The 21,375-nt window shown below is 66.7% G+C and overlaps 1 protein-coding gene across 5 annotated transcripts in view; it reads left to right on the top strand.

Moving 5' to 3' along the window:
- The window catches only part of UBE3B (ubiquitin protein ligase E3B), a 35,142-nt gene extending 14,299 nt beyond the window's left edge, over positions 1 to 20,843 (top strand). For 2 of the 5 annotated variants that reach the window (XM_029049467.1, XM_039915049.1), the window contains exons 9-28: positions 546 to 628; positions 822 to 927; positions 2,129 to 2,249; positions 3,728 to 3,905; positions 4,520 to 4,689; positions 5,591 to 5,758; positions 7,484 to 7,655; positions 8,416 to 8,534; positions 8,922 to 9,036; positions 10,796 to 10,895; positions 11,864 to 11,983; positions 13,375 to 13,551; positions 13,959 to 14,069; positions 14,277 to 14,414; positions 15,218 to 15,283; positions 16,601 to 16,659; positions 18,667 to 18,849; positions 19,259 to 19,370; positions 19,538 to 19,630; positions 20,598 to 20,843. In XM_029049467.1, coding sequence (XP_028905300.1) covers positions 546 to 628; positions 822 to 927; positions 2,129 to 2,249; positions 3,728 to 3,905; positions 4,520 to 4,689; positions 5,591 to 5,758; positions 7,484 to 7,655; positions 8,416 to 8,534; positions 8,922 to 9,036; positions 10,796 to 10,895; positions 11,864 to 11,983; positions 13,375 to 13,551; positions 13,959 to 14,069; positions 14,277 to 14,414; positions 15,218 to 15,283; positions 16,601 to 16,659; positions 18,667 to 18,849; positions 19,259 to 19,370; positions 19,538 to 19,630; positions 20,598 to 20,789 — 2,583 coding nt within the window. In that variant the 3' untranslated portion in view covers positions 20,790 to 20,843. The remainder of the gene's footprint in view (positions 1 to 545; positions 629 to 821; positions 928 to 2,128; positions 2,250 to 3,727; positions 3,906 to 4,519; positions 4,690 to 5,590; positions 5,759 to 7,483; positions 7,656 to 8,415; positions 8,535 to 8,921; positions 9,037 to 10,795; positions 10,896 to 11,863; positions 11,984 to 13,374; positions 13,552 to 13,958; positions 14,070 to 14,276; positions 14,415 to 15,217; positions 15,284 to 16,600; positions 16,660 to 18,666; positions 18,850 to 19,258; positions 19,371 to 19,537; positions 19,631 to 20,597) is intronic. The other 3 variants (XM_039915050.1, XM_039915051.1, XM_039915052.1) reach the window with 3 other exon arrangements.
- The last annotated feature ends 532 nt before the right edge of the window (positions 20,844 to 21,375 follow it).

The raw sequence follows: 21,375 nt of genomic DNA, 5'->3' as shown, positions 1-21,375 counted from the left end.
GGGTGGCCCGGGGCGAGTCACTTCTCCGGGCCTCAGTTCCCTCGTCTTGAAAACGGGGATTAAGACCGTGGACCCTGTTCGGGCCAGGGACTCTGTCCCATCCGATTTGCCCGTTTCCACCTCAGCCCTCGGTACAGTGCCTGGCACGTAGTAAGCGCTTAACATGTACCGTAATGATTACGATTATCAGTGTAGCGGACAGGCCGAGGGGGGGCGGGGGGGCGGGGGTCACCCCTTTACCTCCTGGAGAAGAGGAGGAGGAGATGGCGGAGGAAGAGAAGCCGTGGTCCGGACACCTCCCTCGGCCCCCCAAAAGCCTCCCGGAGTTTCGCGTCATTTCGCCCGGCCCAGCTTCGTCGGCCCCTCACCTCCCGGGAGTCCAGTGGCGGCCGAGGGAGGGCCTCACCCGTCCATCTGGCGACCGGAAGTATTCACGGAGCGCTTACCGTTCGCGGGGCACTGCGCCAGAGTCGGTAGGCCTGTTGGCCGCCCGCCGGCAGCCTCCGGCCTGGGGCGAGTTCACAGAGTCCCCGCGTCCTCTCCAGATCCTGCTGACGGCCGGCTTGGCCAGGTCCAGACCGTCCCTCTCGAAAGGCTCTTTGACGGCGATCTTCTCCCTGGCGTTGCGGTGAGCGGGGAGCCGGGGTATCCTCCCCCTCCGCCCGGGCCTCGGGGGGCGGTCCTCCTGTCCGGCCCGAAGCCCGCCGTCCCTCGCCCCGGGCCGCCCCGGGGGGAGCAGGCGGGAGGGCGTCGAGCCGGCCGAGGGCGGCCCCGCCGACTGACCGGCGGCGGTCCCCCCTCTCCCCCGTCTCCGGATCCAGCCCCGTGGTGGCGGCCCAGTTTTCGGACAACCTGTTGCGGTCGTTCCTCGTCCACATCCTGTCGGTGCCGGCCATCGTGTCCCACCTCAGCGCGCTGAGCCCCGAGGTGAGGGCGCGGCCTCGGCTCCCTCGCCCCCCCCGGGACCCCCCGCCTCCCTTCCGGCCTCGTGGCTTAGGGCCCGGAAGTCAGAAGGACCTGGGTTCTCATCCCGGCCCCGCCACCTGTCCGCTGGGTGACCTCGGGCGAGTCACTTCACCTCCCCGGGGCTCAGTGACCTCATCTGGAAAACGGGGATTAAGACTGCGAGCCCCACCTGGGACAACCCGACGACCTTGTATCTCCCCCAGCGCTTAGAACGGTGCTTGGCACTCAGTTAGCGCTTAACAAGTACCGTCATTACTATCGTTCTTATCAGCCTCCCACAGCTTTGGGTTTCTTTTCAACGATATTTGTTAAGCGCTCATTATCGTCAGACACACCCGAAGCGCTGAGGTAGGTAGATGTAAGTGAAATACATGGGACACGGTCGCCGTCGCCCATGGGGCTCGCAGTCTAAGTGGGAGAGAGAACAGGAGAACCGAGGCCCGGAAGTGACTTGCCCGAGGTCACGCGCCGGGCAGCCGGCAGAGCCGGGATTAGAACCCGGGCCCTCCGACTCCCAGGCCCGGGCTCTTCCCAGTAGGCCGCGCTCTCTCTCTCTCATCCGCACTCGTCACCGAGGCGCTCAGAACCCGGCGCGTCCAGTACTTCTCTCCGGGGAGCGGGGGGCTTAGCGTGTGCGTGTCCGCGTGGGTGGCTGGGGAGGGGTTGCACGCGGGGGACCGCTCACCCGCCACCTCGCATTTTTAACGCCGTAAGAACGACGTTGAAGATGACGGAGCTTACTGCGGGCTCCCCGTGCACCTCGATTTTAGCATCGCGACAGCGATGACCACGATGGTACTCGTTAGGGACCCGATAAATATCCTCGATTAAGCGACTGACTCAAGTTCCCGCCCCCGCAAACGCCGGTAGCCGAAGCCCGCGGGTTCGCTTTCCGAGCACGTTACGCGGCAGGCTCCTCCAGGTCAGGAAACTCGCCTTCCGTCCCGTGTCGTTCCCCAGCACCCAGTCCGGCGCCCCGCCATCCGGCGCCGCTCGATTCACAGTCCTCGCGGTAACGACCGGGTCCATCCTCGTTCGGGCGAGCGGCCGGCTAGAAGGACAGGTTTTAAATCGTGCAGGGATAGTTGTGGGAAGAGTGCTGAATAGCTTTCCCGAGGTCCAGGAAATCAGACCGCCTCCGCCGTCCGCCATTGCCTTGCAGTGTCTCACCATGCTGGAGTCCCACGACCTTCTGCACAAATTCATCGTGTTTTTGAGTCACGAGGACCAATGCAAAGATGTCTGTATGTGTTTAGAGGGGAGCCACACTCTCTGTTTACTGGGTAAGTGAACGGGCTTGAGAATTAAAACGCGTTCCCGGTCGGTTCCTGTCAAGAAGGAATAATGATAAACGTGGTATCTGCGAAGTGCTTACTGTGTCCCAAGCGCTGTTCTAAGAACCGGGGTAGGTACGAGGTAATCAGGTCGAACACGGTCCCTGTCCCGCCTGGGGCCCACGGTCTCGATCCCCACTTTCCAGATGAGGCAACCGAGGCCCGGAGGGCGACTTGCCCAAGGCCGCCCGGCAGACAGGTGGCGGAGCCGGAATTAGAACCCAGGTCCTCTGACTCCCAGGCCCGGGCTCTTTCCACTGGGCCACGCTGAAGCGAAATGCTAGATTGGAAACCCCTCGAGGGCAGGGGTTGTGTCTACTAGGTATCACGCCCTCCCAGGCGCTCCGCAGCCGGTAGGCGCTCGGTAAAGACCGTCGAGTGACCGGAACGTCCGGGAGCCGTCGGCAGGAATTTTTCTCTGGGCTTTGGGGGAGAGTCTAGGCCAGATGCTCTCTTCCGCGTCTTCGTGTGGTCCGTCCCCTCTCTGGCCGACACCGCGCCGGCGGGATTGAGGGGCCCTGGGGCCCGTCCTCTAAGGTGATTGATTAAAGCTCTCTGGGCATAGGTGCCCAGGCCGCGGGGGCCCCAGGAGGTGTCAGAGCTGGACCCTCCGCCTTTCTCGTCTCCCGGGTGCCTGACGAGACCCGAGAGGTTCCCGTCTGGATTTAAAAGAAGACCCTCAAATGGCAGCTCTCTGAAGCCCGTCCGGTCAGGGCCGGAGAGACCCCAAATGGTGGCTCTCGGGCCCGTTTCACTCGTTCGTTCACTCAGTCGTATTTATTGAGCACCTACTGTGTGCGGAGCGCCGTACTAGGCGCTGGGAAAGTACAGTTCGGCAACAGATAGAGACGATCCCTGTCCAACAACCGGCTCACGGTGTAGAAGGGGGAGACAGACGACAAAACAAAACAAACAGGCGTCAGTAGCCTGTTCTCTGAAACCTGTCCCGTCAGGGCCAGAGAGACCCAAAATGGTGGCTCTCTGACCTATCGGCTCTCTGAAGCCCGTCCAGTCGGGGCCAGAGAAACTTAAAACGGTGACTTTCTGATCTTTTCGTTCTCTGAGACCTGCCAGTCAGGGCCGAAGAGACCTCAGATAGGGGCTTCTGGGGCTTTGCTTTCCGACGCCTGTCCGGTCAGGGCCGGGGCGACCCGAGATGGCGGCCGGCCGGCCTTTTAGCCCTTCCGAGCCGGCCCCCTGAAAATCCCCGCCCCTCTCTGCCCCAGCCCTCGGAATGGAGAGCCTTCCCCCCCCGGCCCGCCTCTCTCCGCGCGGACCCCCGCCTTCCCCGGCGGAGAAGGGAAGGGGCGGTCGGGCCGCCCCCTCCGGCCCCCCTCGTCGGCCGCGGGGAGCCCGGGAGGCCGCGGGAGGCCGCCCGTCCGGGTCCCCCCGCGACCCTTCCCCTCCCGTCTCTCGTCCCGCCGCAGGCAACCTCATCCACCTGGGCTACCTGACGTCCAGGGTGCTGGAGGAGGAGACGGGCCGCTTCGTGGCCGTGCTCGTCCACATGCTGTCCTACTGCCAGAAGTACGTGTCCCAGAAGAAGTCCAACCTCACCCACTGGCACCCCGTCCTCGGCTGGTTCTCTCAAGCGGTCGACTACGGGTCAGTCACCCGTGTCTGCGCGCGTGCTCGCTCTCTCTCCCCCTCCTTCTCTCTCAGTCTCTTTCCTCCTCTGTCTCCCTCTCTCTCTAGCTCTCACTCCATCTCTCTAAGTCTCTTCCTCCCTCGCCCTCTTCCTCCTAACCTCTCTCTGTCTCTCTCTCCCCGGCTCAGCCCATCTCTCTTTCAGTCTCTCCCCTTCCCTCTCTCTCCCTCTCTCTCACACTCTCTTCCTCTCTTCCTTTCTCTCTCCCTCTATCTCTGTCTCTCCATTTCCCTCCTTCCCCCCCCTTTTCCTCTCTCCCTCACCGCTCCCTCTCTCCTCCCCCCGGGAGTCATTTCCAAAGCCGTCCTTCCCTCGACTTGGAGCTCTGTACAAACGTACGGACGCACGTGTGTTGTCTGATGATACCCGTTAGGCGCTTACTGCGTGTCGAGCACCGTCCTCGGCGCCGGGGCCGAGCCGATCGGGCCCAGCACGGTCCCCGAAACGGGAGGGTCTCGAATCCCCGTTGTGCCGTTGAGGAGACCGAGCCCCCGGAGGAACGAGGTCACCGAGCGGGGAGGCGGCGGATGGGCGGTCGCGGGGATCGACCCGTCTGCCTTCCGGGTCCTAGCCTGAACGAGTCCATGCCGCTGCTGACCAAGCAGCTCCAGCACCTGTGGGGCGTGGCCCTCATCCGCATCCTCTTCAGAGACATCCTGAGCAAGAAGCTGCTGGAGAGTCAGGAGGCCGGTCCCGCCCCCGGGGCCTCCGCCTCCCCGCCCAGCGGCCTCCCCGTCAAGAGTGAGTGGCGGCCGGTCGGCCCCGCCCCTGCCGCGGGGTTGGGGGGCTCGGGCCGGGCCGGGGAGGGGCCCCCTCGGGCGGACCGGGTCTCCCCCCGCCCCCCCGCTTCCCCTTCCGGCGGCGCTCATTCATTCATTCGATAATATTGATTGAGCGCTTACTAGGTGCAGAGCACTGTACTAAACGCTTGGAATGTACAAATCGGCAACAGACGGAGACGGTCCCTGCCCTCTGACGGGCTCACGGGCTAATCTGCTCCCGGGCGCTCGCTCCCGGCCCTTACCCTTTGAGAGCCGGGCCTCGGCTCTCCCAGAAGACTCCCGGGCCCGGTCTGCCGTTCCGCATCTTTTTTGGTCCTTCCCGGCCGCTCGGCCCACCGTGCGGACCCTCCCGGGGGGTGCTCGGTACGTTATCTCTTTTTTCCGTAATATCCGTTCAGCGCTTACTCCGTGCCGGGCACTGTACTAAGCGCTGGGGTTTGGACCCGGTCCATGTCCCACGGGGGGCTCGCCGTCTTAATTCCCGTTTTACAGGTGCCACGTGACCTTGGTAGAGTCGCTTCACTTCCTCCGTACCTCAGTTCCCTTATCTGTAAAAAGGGGAATCCCGTTTGGCACGTGGACCTCGTCCGGCCCGATCGGCTTCCGTGTACGGAACAGTACGTGGCACGTGGCGACCGCTTAACGAATACCATCAGAAGGAGAAAAAAAAGGTTTCGGAGCCGGAACGGGAACTCGGATCTCCTGACCCCCCAGGCCCGGGCTCTCTCCCGCGGTTTCTCGGACCGACGGCCCATCCGGTGCCCGAGGGGAAGGGCGGGGGGCCGCGGGGGCCGTTTCCGGACGGTCGCGCGTCCCCCCGGGGCCCGGTCCGTCCCACGCAGCCCCCCACCTCTCCGCAGGCCTCTTCAAGCGGGCCTTCCAGAAGTCCGCCTCCGTCCGCAACATCCTCAGACCCGTCGGGGGCAAGCGGGTGGACTCGCTCGAGGTGCGGAAGGTGTGCAGCGTGTGCGGGCTCTACCAGACCACGCTCACCACCCTGACCCAGCTCCGCCTGCAGATCCTCACAGGTCAGGGGTCCCGGGCAGGGGCGTCCGGGCTACGACGGCCGCCTCGCCCCGACTTCGGTGCGGCCCCGGGGCTCGGCCCCCTCTGGTTTCTCGGGCCCGACGGCCGTCCTCCGGGCCGGCGGAGACGGCCGACGGGCCCGGCCGTTCTGGGGGCGGCGGGAGGATTTGGCCTCCGCCGGGGACGCCTCGGTTCCGGGTCCGGCGCCCGTCCGTCCGTCCGGCGCCGGTATTTACTGAGCGCCGACCGCGCGCGGAGCGCTGCGCCGCGGGTGTGGGAGAGTCCAGTCCGACAGAAGGAGCGGACACGTTCCCCGCCCGTAACGAGCTCCCGGTCGAGAGGGGACCTGACCCCCTCGTCCGCCTCCCCTGCCCGGCCCCCTGAAGCCTCCTCCCTCCACACCCAGGACGCTTAGCGAGCGGAGCCCCGGGCGGGCGAGGGGCCGCGGGTCGGGAGGCGGCCGAGATCCGCCCACCGCCGTCGGGAAGCCCGCCAGGCTTTAGGGCGCGCTTCCGTCTCCGGCCGGGAGGAGCGGAGAGCGGGTGTCCGACGAGAGAGGGGACGGGTAGCCGGGGGGGGGGGGGCCCGAGAGAAAAGAGTGTGGGAGGTTGAGGCCGTCGGAGGCGGCGAAGCCTCCCGGCTGGCCCGCCCTCTCGTCGACCCTTTATTTGTGGGTATTTCTTAAGCGCTTACTGTGTGCCGGGCACTATGGTGAGGGCCGGGCTAGATACAAGCTAGACGGGTTGGACGTAGTCTATGTCCCACATGGGGCTCCCGCTTTTTTCATTTTTTTTTAAGGTATTTGTCAAGCGCTTACTACGCACCAGGCGTTGTACTAAGCCCTGGGGTAGATACAAGGTACTCAGGTCGGACCCATTCCGTGCCCCACACGAGGCTCTCAGCCTCGGTCCCCATTTTCCAGATGAGGGAACCGAGGCCCAGGGAAGTGAAGTGACTCGCCGGAGGTCACACGGCCGGCGGAGCCGGGATTAGAACCCGGGGCCTTCTCACTCCCAGGCCCGGGCCCCAGCCACGAGGCCACGCCGCTTATCTTGACGAGACCCCGCTGAGAGGCCTCCCTCCTGGGGCGAGACGAGCCTCGGAAAAGCCGCGGTCCGGGCTCGGGGCCCCTGTCCACTCGGAGGCGGTTCCCTCTTTCTTTCCTCGTTCTCACGGCCTCGGCCAGAAAGCGGTCGGCCCTTCCGCTCGGCCGCGGACGAGCGCTTAGGGCTCGCGGAAGGCCCTCGCCCGAGGGCGGCCTCTGCCGAGGGCTCCGAGAACGCGGAGCCACCGGGGAGGCCTCGCAGGGCCCCAGCGTTGGGCACAGCCCTCGGCCCGCACCAGGCGCTTGGCGTACACCGTGCCGCTTCTCGGATTTTGGTTTTTCTCCGTGGTTTCTGTTGAGCTCTTGCTGTCTACCAGGCACTCTGCTGGGCGACAGAGTGGATTCGGACCGATCGAGTCACTATCCCACGTGGGGCTCCCACTCTCCATCCCCGTTTTACAGCTGAGGGAGCCGAGGCCCGGGGAAGCGACTCGCCCGAGGTCACCCGGCCCCGAGGCGGCGGAGCCGGGACGAGAACCCGGGTCCTTCCGACGCCCGGGCCCGGGCTCGATCCGCCTGGCCGCGCCGCTCCTCGGTTGGGCCGGGATGGCTGGGGGACGGGGGCGGGCGAGAAGACGACGCCTTCCTGACCCGTCCCTTCCTCCCTCCCTCCCTCCCTCAGGCCTCACCCACCTGGACGACCTCCTGCCCAAGCTGTGGGCCTTCATCTGCGAGCTGGGGCCCCAGGGCGGGCTCAAGCTCTTCCTCGAGTGCCTCAACAGCCCCTCGGCCGAGTCCAAGCAGCTCCTGGCCCTGCTCATGCTCTTCTGTGACTGTTCCCGCCACCTCGTCACGTACGCGCCGCCCCCCCCGCGGCGGGACGGAGGCGGGAGGGGTCCCGGGGCCGACCCTCCCCGGGGGACCCCCGCGGGGGGACGGTCCGGCCTGACTTAAGCCATCCCAGCCCCCCTTCTTTTTTTTCACGGTATCTGTTACGCGCTTACTATGTGCCAGGCACTCTACTGAGCAGTCAGTAGACGGGAAGCGCTCGGTAAGTACGACTGGATGAAGTGCCGGAGAAGGCACGGGCTGAGCAGGCAGTTGTATTTTTGAGTGCTTAACTATGTGCAGGGAACTGGGCTGAGCGCTTGGGGGAGGACCGTACGGTCACAGAGCAGACACGTTCCCCGCCCGCAACGAAGTCTAGGCGGGGAGAGAGACGGTAATAGAAATAAATCAATCACAGAAGTAATCGCACGGTCCGTGTCCCTCACGGGGCTGCCATTACAGAGGCAGGAATTGAGGCCCAGAGGAAGGAAAGTGACTTGGTCGCGGCCTAGCGGCTGGAGCCCGGGCCCGGGAGGCCGAAGGACCCGGGTTCGGATCCGACTGCGCCGCTTGTCCCGTGTGCGACCTCGGGCAGGTCACTCCTCTGGGCCTCAGTTCCCTCGTCTGGAGAATGGGGTTAAAGACCAAGAGCCCCGTGTGGGACGGCGACCGTGTCCAACCCGATCAGCTCCTATCTACCCCGGCGCTCAGAACGGCGCCTAGCACATAGGAAGCGCTCAACGGATACCGTCAAGAAGCCCGACGGCCCATTCCTCTCGCCCACAGGATTCTAGACGACATCGAAGTTTACGAGGAGCAGATCTCGTTCAAGCTGGAAGAACTGGTCACCATCTCCTCCTTCCTGAACTCCTTTGTGTTCAAGATGATCTGGGACGGCATCGTGGGTGAGCCGATGAGGCGTTCCTCGTCTATAATAATAATAATCGGGGTATCTGTTAAGCACCGTGCGCCCAGCACTGTTGTAAGCACCGGGGCAGATACGAGTTAATCAGGTTGGACGCAGTCCCCGTCCCACCCTTAATCTCCGTCTCTACGCTTCTTAGCCCACCACAGGTATTATTACTGGACGGAGGAGGGCGCCGAGGCGTAGAGAAGTGAAATGACTCGCCCACGGTCTCGAGCGGACCTGTGGCGGAGCCGGGATTAGAACCCGGGTCCTCCTGCCTCCCCGGGCCGCGTCCGTCGGGCTCGCTTGCCGTAGCCCCTCCGTGCGGGCCCCCTCGCCCCCGCCGGGCCCCCGCCGGCGAGCTCCCCCGTCCTCTCCCCTCCAGAGAACGCCAGCGGGGAGACGCTGGAGCTGTTCCATTCCGCTCACGGCTGGCTCATGGTGTTGTACGAGCGGGACTGCCGGCGCCGCTTTGCCCCCGAGGACCACTGGTTGCGGAAGTGAGTGCCTTCCCCCGGCCGCCCGCCGGGGCCGCCGAGCCCGACCCCGCACTAAGCGCTCGGGCCCGTGCCGGGAGCCGCCCCTTCACTCCCTACCTGAACCGAGAAACACGTCTTGAGCGCCCCGACCGCGTGCCGGGCGCCGTCCTCGGCGCGGGGGCGGAGACGAGCAAATGGGGTCGGACCCGGTCCCCCGTCCCCATTTTCCGGATGAGGGGACCGAGGCCCAGGTCACGTGGCGGACGGGCGGCAGAGCCGGGATCGCCGACGACAGCAGAGTTAGGGTCACGCGACCCCCCCCGAGGGCCTGCTTAGGGCGGGACGGTACCTCTTGAGCGTTCAGTAGGTGCGGAGCACTGTTCCGAGCCCTCAGTCGATGAAGGGTACGTACCGAGCACTTACTAGGTGCCGGGCACCGTTCTAAGCTCTCGGGAGAGGACGACACGAGGGACTTAGCCGATACACTCCCTGCCTGTAACGAGCTCCGTACCGAGCGCTGGGGAGAGTCACAGTCTGCCCTAAGGAGTTGACAGACCAGGCCAGGGAATCGGGGGACCCGGCTTCTAATCCCCACCCGCCACTTCTCTCTTTATGGTATCTGCTGAGCGCTTACTACGTGTCAGACGCTAAGAGCCGGGGAGGTACAGGTCAGTTACGTCCGACGCCGTCCTCGGCCCGCGCGGGGCTCTTCTCAGTCTAGGTAGGAGGGAGAACGGGGATCGTCTCCCCATTTTCCGGTTCTGTCGTTGAGGAAACCGAGGCCCAGAGAAGTCAGGTGACTCGCTCGAGGTCACACAACAAGCCGTCGGCAGAGCTGGGATCAGAACCCAGGCCTCCTGACCCCAAGGCCTGCGCTCTTTCCACTAAGCCAGGCTGCTCTGCCACTCGGCTGCCCGGGGACTCTCTCTTCATAAATGGTATCTGTGAAACGCCCTCCGCGTGCCAGGCGCCGTTCTAAGCGCCGGGGTAGATCCGAGACAATCAGGCAGGACACGGCCCGCGTCCCACGTGGGACTCGCAGACTTCGTCCCCGTTTTTCAGGTGAGGCAGCCGAGGCCCGGGGAAATGGCTTGCCCAAGGTGACGCAGCGGAGCTCTTTCCCTCGGCCGAGTCCCTCGACCTCTCTGGGCCTCGGTTTCCGTCGTCCGTTAAATGGGGATGATGAAAGATCTGTTCTCCCTCCCGTCCAGAGGGCGAGCGTTTAACGGATACCCCGGTTGTTTTGTTACTCTCATTGGTGGGAGTAGAATGGATAATGACGATGACGATAATAAATAACAGACAGGAGAAAGAGGGGCCAGGGGAGATGTAGGTGAGTATGAGTCCTTAGGAGATGGGGTCTGACAATGTGTAGAGAAGGCTGACGGGAGGTTTTCAGATAACACACGGGCCCTCGGGCCCGCGGGGTGGAGGATCTTCTCCGAGTGAGAGCGGATCCCCCCCCCCGGGCTCCCCGGAGCCCATCCCGGGGTTAGATCCGGCTTCTAATTCCGGTCGCCCACCGCGGAACCCGGGGCCGGTCGCTCCACCTCTCCGGGCGGGAAGACCCCTGTCGTCCCCCCCGCTCTGAGACCACGAGGGCCAGGGGCGGCGCCCGACGATACGCCTCCTACCCTCGTCCCGCCCCGCCGGGCCCGGCCCCCGTCTGGCCCCACGGGAAACGGCTCACGGACCTCAGGAGGCCGACGGTTCCGCTCTCTCCCCCCCCCCCCGACGTCCCTCCGTCCGTCCCTCCCGGTCCCCGTCCTCGGCGTCGAAGGGATCTGAAGCCCAGCGTGCTTTTCCAAGAGCTGGACAAGGACAGGAAGCGGGCCCAGCTGCTCCTGCAATACACCCCGCACGTCATCCCCCACAAAAACGTGAGTACCCCGGGAGCCGGACCTCGCTCCCCCACCCGAATCCGCGCCGTCCCAGGGGACCCCCTCGGCCTCGGCCCCCGGCCGGGGAAGCCCGGGTTCGGTCCCCGGAGGGAGCCGGGGACGGGGCCGCCTCCCCCCCGCCACGGACATCCGGGAGCCGGGCAGTAGGAGCCGGCTCGTCTTTTCCGCTTCCGGAAGCTCGTCCCGGGCGAGGAACGGGTCTGCCGGTTCTGTCGTACCTTCCTCTCCCGGGCGCTTAGTACAGCGGCGGGCGTACAGAAAGCGCTCAGTAAATACCACCGATGGATCGATTTTAAAGTTCATTCAGTCGTGTTTACTGAGCACTTACTGCGTGCGGAGCATTGTAATAATAAAAATAATAATCGTGGTAACGGTTAAGCACTTACCTATGTGCCACACGCCGTTCTGAGCGCCGGGGTGGGACACGGTCCCTGCCCCTCGTGGGGCTCCCCGTCTCAATCCCCATTTTACAGACGAGGTCACCGGGGCCCAGAGCGGTGAAGTGACTCGTCCAAGGTCACGCGGCGGACGGGTGGCCGAGCCGGGATTAGAATCCGTGACTCTCTGATGCCCGGGCCCGGGCCGTGGCCGCTACGCCGTGCCGTAGCGAGCGCTCGGGAGAGGACGGTAGAACGGTGAACGGACGCGTTCCCCGCCCACGACGAGCTGACGACGTAGAGGGAGGTGGATGAGCTCCCCCGACCCTGAGGCTGGCCGGCCCGGCCCGGGTGACCCGCTGGGGTGTGTGGACCGGGGGCCGGGGGAGTCTTCCCAGATCCCCGCTCCTGGGAAGAAACGGGAGAGCCCCGTCGGGTGGAGGCGGCAGGCCCGCTCCCTGGCCCCGGGGAGCTTACCGTCTAGGGGAGGAGGAGCTCGGTGGAGCGAGCGATGGGTCGCCGGCCGGATCGACTGACGGAGGGATCCCTGTCCTCTCGCCGGTCCGCCAGAGGGTCCTCCTGTTCCGCAACATGGTCACGAAGGAGAAGGAGAAACTGGGGCTGATCGAGACCAGCTCCGCGTCGCCTCACGTCACCCACATCACCATCCGCCGATCCCGGATGCTGGAGGTGACGGGGGCCGGGCACGGGACGGGGCGGGGCGGGCCGGAGCAGGGCGGCCGTCGCGGGGGCGGACACGGAGGGTGCCTCGCCGGGGCAGAGGGCCCGGCCCCGGCCCGGCGGAACGCGGGGTTGCCGATCGATCCCGGCGTTTCCGGCAGTGGCATTTATTGAGCGCTTCCCGCCTCTGGCCCGGAAGGCCCTCCCTCCCTCAGATCCCACAGACGGTTACTCTCCCCCGCCTTCGAAGCCTTAGCGAAGGCCCGCCTCCCCCAGGAGGCCTTCCCTAAGCCCCCCCTTTCCTCTTCTCCCACTCCCTTCTACGTCCCCATGACTCCCTCCCTTTATTCGTCCCCCGTCCCTAAGCCCCACACCGCTTAGGTCCACATCCCTCATTTCTTTCTTTCTATTCACGTCTGTCTCCCCCGCTCTAGACCGCGAGCTCGTTGTGGGGAGGGAATGCGTCCGTCTACTCTTCCGTCATCCTCTCCCAAGCGCTCGGTACGGTGCCCTGCGCACCGTAAGTGCTCAGTGAAGACGACCGAATGAGCGAAAGAACCAACCAAGACGTGCAGAGCACCGAACCGAGCGCTTGGGAGAGTATGTGACAGAATCAGCGGACACGTTCCCTGCCCGTAATCCGCTTACAGGCTAGAGAGGGAGAGGGACATTACAACCGCTAATAATATTAATAGTAACGACGGTATCCGTTAAGCACTTACCGCGCGCCAGGCACCGTACCGAGCGGCTGGGGCGGGCACAGGCCGACGGAGTCGGACACGGTCCCCGTCCCCCACGGGGGTCACCGTCCCCACCCCCGCCTTCCAGAGAGGGAAGCGAGGCCCGGAGAAGTGAAGTGACTTGGCCGAGGTCACCCGGCGGGCAGGTGGCGGAGCCGGGATCGGAACCCGTGACCCCCCGACTCACCGGACCGGGGCCCTATCCGCTACGCCGAGCCGCCGTTGAGCACTCGCTGCGTGCAGAGCGCCGGACTGAGCGCTTGGGAGGGTGTGGTCCGGCGGAATCGGCGGACGCGTGTGTCGTCCCCCCCCCCCACCCCCACGACGGGGGGCCGGTCCGGGGGGGAGTCCGACGTTACCGCCGATCGACCGGTCGGTCGGCGAGTCCGGCCGAGTCAGCGGGCCCGGTCTTCGCCACGCCGGGGGAGGCGGACCCCGAAATAGATCGCCGGTCGGGGGAAGCGACAGAGTGAAAAGTCGGGCGCGCCAGGGCCCGGGTCGGGCAGCGCCGGGCCCCCGAGGGCTCGGGCGACGGGAGCGGCGAGGCCGAGCGGCGTCTCGGGGCCGGGGAGGCGAGGGGCCCTTCGGGGCAGACCTCCCGGAGGAGGCGGGCCGGCGGAGCCGGGGGCCGCTCACGGGCCGCGTCTCCCCCTCGGGCAGGACGGCTACGAGCAGCTGCGCCGGCTCTCCCAGAACGCCATGAAGGGCGTCATCCGCGTCAAGTTCGTCAACGACCTCGGGGTGGACGAGGCCGGCATCGACCAGGACGGCGTCTTCAAGGAGTTCCTCGAGGAGATCATCAAGAAGGTCTTCGACCCCGCCCTGAACCTGTTCAAGGTGCCCGGGGGATGGAGCGGGGGGGCCCGGGAGCCGGCCGGTCGGTCAGTCGGACGTATCGACCGAGCGCTCGCCGCGGGCGGAGCACCGTACCGAGCGCCCGGGAGAGGACGGCGGGCCGACGGACGGACGCATCCCCCGCCCACGACCGGCTCGGGGTCTAGAGGGGGAGGCGGACACGAAGGGAAAGAGGGAAATGACGGATTTGGACACAAGTGAAGTGGGGCCGACGGCGGGGGGGCGGTGAATGAAAGGAGCGAGTCAGGGCGGCGCCGAAGGGAGCGGGAGAAGAGGGAGGGAGGGCGCGGTCGGGGAAGGCCTCTCGGAGGAGACGGGCCTCCCGTAAGGCCGCGGAGGGTCTCCGTCGGGCTGAACGAGGCCTCCGGCCCCGGCGGGCGGCCCCGCAGACGACCAGCGGGGACCAGAGACTGTACCCGTCGCCGTCCTCGTACATCCACGAGAACTACCTGCAGCTTTTCGAGTTCGTGGGGAAGATGCTGGGCAAAGCCGTGTACGAGGTAGAGTGGCCGGCGCGGGGAGGGGGGCCCGGGAGGGAAGCCGTCTCCGGCGGCCCCGGGGTCCCGCGCCCTCTCACCGGGGTCCCTCCGTCCCCGCTCCCGCACCCGGCGGACCCCGGGGGCGGCCCCTCGGGCGGGCCGGGCGGCGCCGCCCGGACGGAGAGCCGGAGTCGCAGGAGTCTCCCCCCCCCGGGTGTCGTCGGGTAGGGCATCGTGGTGGACGTGCCCTTCGCCTCCTTCTTCCTGAGCCAGCTGCTCGGCCACCATCACAGCGTCTTCTACAGCTCCGTGGACGAGCTGCCCTCCCTCGACTCCGAGTTCTATAAAAACCTGACCTCCATCAAGGTGGGCGGCCGGGCCCGGGGGCGGGGCGCAGTGCCTGGCACGCAGTGCGCGCTTAATAAATATCATTAAAAAACCAACCCAAGCCCCCCCCCAAGACGGGTATTCTGTGCACGCGGTACCCTTGGGAGCGAGGGCGGAGCGGGTGTCGTCATTCCCGTTTTCCAGGCGAGGAAACTGAGGCCCAGAGAAATTGGAGCCCGGGCCTGGGAATCGGAAGGACTCGGGTTCTGATCCCAACTCCGCCACATGCCTGCTGTCTGGCTTCGGGCAAGTCGCTTCACTTCCCCGTGCCTCGGTCACCTCATCCGGAAAGTGGGGATTAAGACTGTGAGCCCCAAAGGGGGACGGGGACCGTGTCCAAACCGATCCGCCTGCATCCGCCTCGGCGCTCAGTACAGCGCCTGGCACCTGGTAAACGCTTAACAGACGGCACAGTTCTCATGTCAGTGCCTCGCCCGAGGTCACCCGGCAGGCTAGCGGCAGAACCGGGATCAGCACCCGGGTCTCCCGACCGCCGGTGCCGGGCCTCCGTCCCCGGGCCCGGGTGCGCTCCCCTCCGTCTCCCCCCCCCCCCCCGACGGGGAACGGCTTCTCCCCGGTGCCCGCTCGGGGCTAACGTTGGGTCTCGGGGCGGAGGGTCCCCGACCTCCGGGGTCGTGACCTCTCTCTGGGGGGTCACGGCTCCGGAAGCAACCCCCTCCACGCACGCACGCACCCTCGCGCGGGCCGGGGATCGGGCCCGGGTCGTCCCCCGGCGGGCGGCCCCTGACCCGCCCCGGCCTCCCCGCCCTCGTGTCCGCCAGCGCTACGACGGAGACGTGGGAGATCTGGGCCTGACCCTGTCGTACGACGAAGACGTGATGGGGCAGGTAGGCCCTGCCGCCCGAGGAGGGAGCGAGGGAGAGCCCGGGCCGGGGAGGGGGCGTGTGGGCACGCAGGGCGCCGGACCACGCCGCCCATCCATCCGTTTATCGAGTGCTTACTGTGGACGGAGCACTACGCCAAGCCCCCGGGAGAGGAAGGCGCAGCGGAATCAACGGGCGCCCGCCCTGCCCACCAGGAGTTTCTGGTCGGCCCGTCCTCCTCGGGGAGTCCTCCTCTCCTCTCCTGTTTCCTCCTTCCGCCCCCGGCCCCTTCTCCCTCACTTCATCCCCGCCTGCCCCGGGCCAGGGGCATTCATGTGTGTGCGTGTGAGAGAGAGAGAGAAAGAGAGGCCCGTGACTCCGTGGGCCCGGGCGCCGTTGGCCGCCGGCTCCGCGCAGCCCCGCCCGCCGAGCTTGCCGGCCCCGCCGAGGCGCTCTGAGCCTCGGGTCCTCCGGCGGCTCTTTTGATTTTCGGTCACGTCTCGGAAGCGTTTCAGTTTTTAGAAGCGTTTTCCATTACGCCCCGAGAAGCGGCGTGGCCCGGTGGCAAGAGCACGGGCCGGGAGAGAGAGGACCCGGGTTCCCCGCCCCGGCTCCACCCCCCGCCTGCTGTCTGACCTCGTCACTTCTCCGGGCCTCAGTTCCCTCATCCGCAGAATGGGGATTAAGACCGTGAGCCCCACGGGGGACGGGAACCGCGGCCAACCTAGAGATCTCGTATCTAACCTAGGCCGCCGCCTGGAGCACAGAAAGCGCTTAACAGACACCAGTCGGTCAGCCGTAGATTCATTCATTCGGTCCACGTTTTTCTTAAGCGCTCACTACGCGCGGAACACTGTACTAAGCACTTAGGAGAGGACGATCCAACAGTAAACGGTGTCGTCGCCTGCCCACGACGAGCTCCCCGCCTACACGAGGGGAGACACTTAGACCGTAAACTCGAGACCGTGAGCTCGGCGGGGACAGGGAATGTGTTGTTTATTGTTAGATTTCCCCCTCCCCAGCGCTCAGTACGGTGCTGTGCACAAGGTAACTGTTCAGTAAATACGGTTAACCGAATGAACGAACATTTACAGCAGTGAATCGATCAGAATCGGGTTGGCTCCCAACCCGAGAAAAGAAAAAAGGGCCATAGTCCTCTTTTTGGATCGCCGTCGGATTTTTCGGTGACGGGCAGCGAGCCGGCCCTCTTTTCTGTTCTTTAAAGCCAAACTGCCAACAGCCAGAAGGGCAGGCCTCGCTGAGCTTTGAAAATCCCCCCCCCCCCCCCGTCCCGGGTTCGAGTCCCGCGCGGTGACCTTCCCCCCATCTTCTCCCCTCCAGCTCGTCTGCCACGAACTCGTCCCCGGAGGGAAGACCATCCCCGTGACAAACGAAAATAAGTGAGTAGAGCAGTCGGCCGCCTCGGGCCTCCCCCGCTCGGGAAGACCGCATCCCGCTTCCCTGGGCTTCCGCGGAAAACACGGCGCGGGGGATGGACGGGGAGGAGGCCGGCATCGCCCCGCCGGCTCCCGCCCGCGGGCACGGGTTGGGTTAGACTTGCGGGCGGGGGGCGGAGGGCCAGGGTCACCGCGGGCCTCGGGCGGCCGGGTCGAGCCGGGCCCGGGGACTGGACGGCGGGAGGCGGGTCCCGGTGCCGAATCCCGAGGCGCTCAGTCAGTCGATCCATCAGTCGTATTTATCGAGCGCTTACCGTGTGCAGAGCGCTGTCGTCAGCGCTTGGGAGAGCACAGCACGACGGTGAACAGACCCGTTCCCCGCCAACGACGACCTTACAGTTTAGAGGCTCCCGGGAAATCAGAAGAGGCTCCGGGCACCGCCCCCGGCCCCACGGATTTCCGAACGCGCCGCCCCCGTCCACCTTGGCGGACGACGGCCCGTCCGTCACTGGTATCTATTGAGCGCTTCCTGTGCGTAGGGCACCGTACCGAGCGCCTGGGAGAGCACAATACACCGGAATCAGCGGGCCACGTTCCCCGCCCGCCACGAGCGGAGCCCTGATCCCTCCAGGCCCCGACGCCGGCCCCCCGAGGGCTTCCGGCGTGCCCTCCCGAGCACGCGGCACGGTGCTCCGCGGGCGGTAAGCGCTCAGGAGACGCCACCGAATCGAAACGGACTGGACCCCTGGCGAGGAGCGGACGCGGGCGGTCGTGCCGGTTTACCTGCCGCTTATTTTGCGCGGGTCTCCCCCGGTGAACCCGAAGCTCCTCGAGGGCGTGGATCGCGTCAGTTATCGATCGCGATGATGGCGCTGCGGGTGGGGCGCCGACTGGATCCCCGTGGCCCCGTTCCGAGCGCTGGGACAGAAACAACCTCATCGGGTGGGACCCAGGCCCCCTCCTACGTTGGGGTCCGCAGGCGGAGCAGGGCTCTGGAGCTCAGTCTCACTTAGCCGTAGCGAATACCGCGCCCGGCACGGAGCGAGCGCCTAACGGACACCGTTGAGAAAAATAGGAGGGAGGACAGGCGGTGAATCCCCATTTTACAGATGAAGTAAATGAGGCACAGAGAGGTAAAATGACTTACCCCCAGGTCCTCTGACTCCCAGGCCCGGGCTCTTTCCACTTGGGCCGCGCTCCTACTGCGTGACGACGACGACGAGGGCATTTTTTCAAGGCTCACAGCGTGCCAAGCAACGCGTTAAGCCTTATCCCAGTGCCCGGCCTAGGGGAAGGGCTTTCCAAACAGCTTAAACGCCAGCGTTATTTTACTCTCCTCTTCCAAATGCTCGGTACGGTGCTCCGCGCACGGTGGGCATTCAGTCTATGCCATCGATCGCTTTATTTTTATTTACATTTCTTCGTCTATTTAAATTAACGCCCGCCTCCCCCTCTAGACCGTAAGCGCGTCGCGGGCGGGACGCACGCCTACCGACTCGTCCCGTCGTCCTCTCCCAGGCGCTTAGCCCGGGGCTCTGCGCACGGGGAGCGTTCCGTCTCTGCCGCTGACCGGCTGCCTTATTTATTCTCCACCCGTTGGATTAGTCGTCATCGTGGCGCTTACTCGGCACTTAGGATGCGCCAGGCACCGTTCCGAGCGCCGGGGCAGCTACGAGGTCGTCAGGTCGCCCCGCGTGGGGCTCGCGGCCTTCATCCCCATTTTACAGATGAGGGAACCGAGGCCCAGAGAGGGTAACCGGCTTGCCCGAGGTCGGACGGCTGACAAGCGGCGGAGTCGGGATCAGAACCCACGACCCCCGACTCCCCGGCCCCGGCCCCCTCCCCCGAGCCGCGCGGCTTCTCGGTTAACGCCTGCCTCCCCCTCTGGACTTCGAGCTCGTTGGGGGCGGGGCCTCGTGCCTTCCGACTCCGTTCCCTCCCCCTCCCCCGAGCGCCGTCGAGCGCCCGACGGCGCTGACGCTCGGTCGTTCCGGCGGGTTCGGGAAACAGGATCAGCTACATCCACCTGATGGCCCACTTCCGGATGCACACCCAGATCAAAAAGCAGGCGGCGGCGCTCATCGGGGGCTTCCGCTCCATCATCCGACCCGACTGGGTCCGGATGTTCTCGGGCCCGGAGCTGCAGCGCCTCATCTCCGGGGACAACGCCGAAATCGACCTCGAGGACCTCAAGTGAGCGCCCCCCCCGCCCCGTCCCCCCGACCGCCGACTAAGCCCCGGTCCCGCCTCCCTGGGCCTCGGTTCCCTCGCCTGCGGAACGGGGAGGGGGGCCCGGGAGCCCCGGGTGGGCCGGGGACCGCGGCCGACCCCGTCACCTCACGTCTGCCTCGGCGCCCGGCACGGCGCCCGGCCCCTGGTAAGCGCCTGACAGATAGCGTTTCGTAAGAGAAGGGGAGGGAGGGAGATATATATACCCACGCACACCTAGGGGCCGAGCGGGCAGAGCAGGTTCAGGTGCCCGAAGGCGAAACGGAAAGCCCCGCTTGAAGGGGGGCGAGGGAGAGAGATAGAAAGCCCGGGCGGGCGGGCGGGCGTCCGGGAAGCCTCTCGGCCCAGCGCCTCGCCTCGCGCCGTTGTCCAGGAGGCACACGGTGTACTACGGCGGCTTCCACGGCAGCCACAGGCTCATCGTCTGGCTGTGGGACATCCTGTCCAGCGACTTCACCCCCGAGGAGAGGGCCATGTTCCTCAAGGTGAGGGCCCGGCCCCCGCCCGGCCCACGGGGCCCGGCCGGGCCGCGGGTCCCCCGACTCCCGGGCTCCTCCGGCTCGGCGGAGGGAGGGGGTCGGGAGGCGGGGGCGGGAGACCCGAGGGCCGGGGAATCGCGGGCCCACCGGCCGGCCTCCCGGCATCCCACCAGTTCGTGACCAGCTGCTCCCGCTCTCCGCTGCTGGGCTTCGCGTACCTCAAGCCGCCCTTCTCCATCCGCTGCGTGGAGGTGTCGGACGATCAGGTACCCGGGGCCTCCGGCCGGGCCTCCCGGGGGGACCCTCTCTTCCGGGCCGGAGGAGAGGGTGCGAGCGAGAGAGGGAAGGCGCTTGCTTCGCCCGAGCTTTTTTTTTTTTTCCTTTCACGGTATCCGTTAAGCGCTCGCCGGGCGTCCGGACCCGTTCCGAGCGCCGGGGTGGGGCCGCCCCGATCGGGTCACAGGCGGTCCCCGTGAGGAGCGGCACGGCCTAGTGGCTAGAAGAGCCCGGGTCTGTGGCTCAGGAGGACCCGGGTCCTCAGCCCGGCCCCGCCGCTCGTCTGCGGCGTGACCTTGGGCGAGTCGCTTCCCTGCCCTGCCTCGGTTCCCTCATCCGTAAAATGGGGATGAAGACGGCGGGCCCTACGTGGCACGGGGACCGTGTCCAACCCGATTAGCTTCCGTCTACCCCAGGGCTTGGTTCGGTGCCCGGCCCGTAGCGGGCGCTTAACAAACGCTACCGTCGTCGTCGGCCTCACGGTCCGAGTAGGAGGGAGAACGGGGAACGGACCCCCATTTGGAAGTCGAGAGAACCGAGGCCCGCGGCGGTGAAGTGACTTGCCCGAGGTCACAGAGCAAGCAGTCGGGGGAGCCGGGATCAGAACCCGGGTCCTCCCCGCTCCGGGGCCGGGCTCTTTCCACTGGGCCGCGCCGCCCCGGGGCGGTCGGTCCGGGTGCCGCTCCCCTCTCGGTACGCCCGTGTCGTTCGGTCAGCCTGCGTCGAGGAAGCGCTCGGCGCGGTGCTTTGCGCACGATCGGCGCCCAGTAGATACGACCGGACGAACGCAGAGCGCCGTACGGGGCGCTCGGGGTGGGGGGGACGAGGGAACGGCACCTCGGGCGCCCGCGCCGAGCCGACGGTCTAGTGGGGGGGACGGCCGCGGGTGCCGACGTGCGTGCCCGCGTGTACGTCCGCGAGGGGCCGACGGCAGCCGGGCGGGGGTCTGTGTTTCAGGACACGGGAGACACGCTGGGCAGCGTGCTCAGGGGCTTCTTCACCATCCGCAAGAAGGAGCCGGGGGGCCGCCTCCCCACCTCGTCCACCTGCTTCAACCTGCTCAAGCTCCCCAACTACAGCAAGAAGAGCGTCCTCCGCGACAAGCTGCGCTACGCCATCAGCATGAACACGGGCTTCGAGCTGTCCTAGCCGCCGCCCGCCGGACCGCGGACGAGGCCGGGGGGCGGGGGGAGGAGGAGGAGGAGGCGGCCCCGGCCCAAGAGCCGCCCCCGCCCCCCCCCCCCCCCCCCCCGACAATACACCCGAGGCTGCCGTGACCCCGAATCTGTCTTCTCTTCCCCGCGGCCCCAGACTGGGGTTTTTACGGGTGGCGACTCCCTATTTCGCGTCCCGCTGCGTCCCATGGCGTGGGCGCCGGGGAGAGCCCCTCGGGGGCCCGGCCCGGGGCCCGCCCGGCGAGGCCGAGGCGTCCGAGACGGCGGCGGCCCGGGTCGGCGGGGCCCGGGGCCTCCGAGCGCCGACCGGGGGCCCGGCCCGGGCCGCCGGCCTCCCCGGCGGGCACGGGCGCCGGCCCGGGAGGGAAGGAGCCCGCGCCCGGCGGGGTCCCCGGAGCAGAGGAGCGGGCGGGTGCCGGAGCGGTCCGCTCTCGCTTCGGCCCACCCCCCCGAGTTCATCTGGCCTGACCCCGAGATCCCGCTCTGCGGCTCCTGGAGGTTGCCGGGGGTCGGAGGGTCAGACCCGCGCAGCGCTTCCGTTTTCTCCCGGAACCTCCTCC

This window comes from Ornithorhynchus anatinus, chromosome 21 (assembly GCF_004115215.2).
Source record: "Ornithorhynchus anatinus isolate Pmale09 chromosome 21, mOrnAna1.pri.v4, whole genome shotgun sequence".
NCBI lineage: Eukaryota > Metazoa > Chordata > Mammalia > Monotremata > Ornithorhynchidae > Ornithorhynchus > Ornithorhynchus anatinus.
Note: the sequence above shows the minus strand (reverse complement) of the source record. Positions and strands in the feature narration are given on the sequence as shown.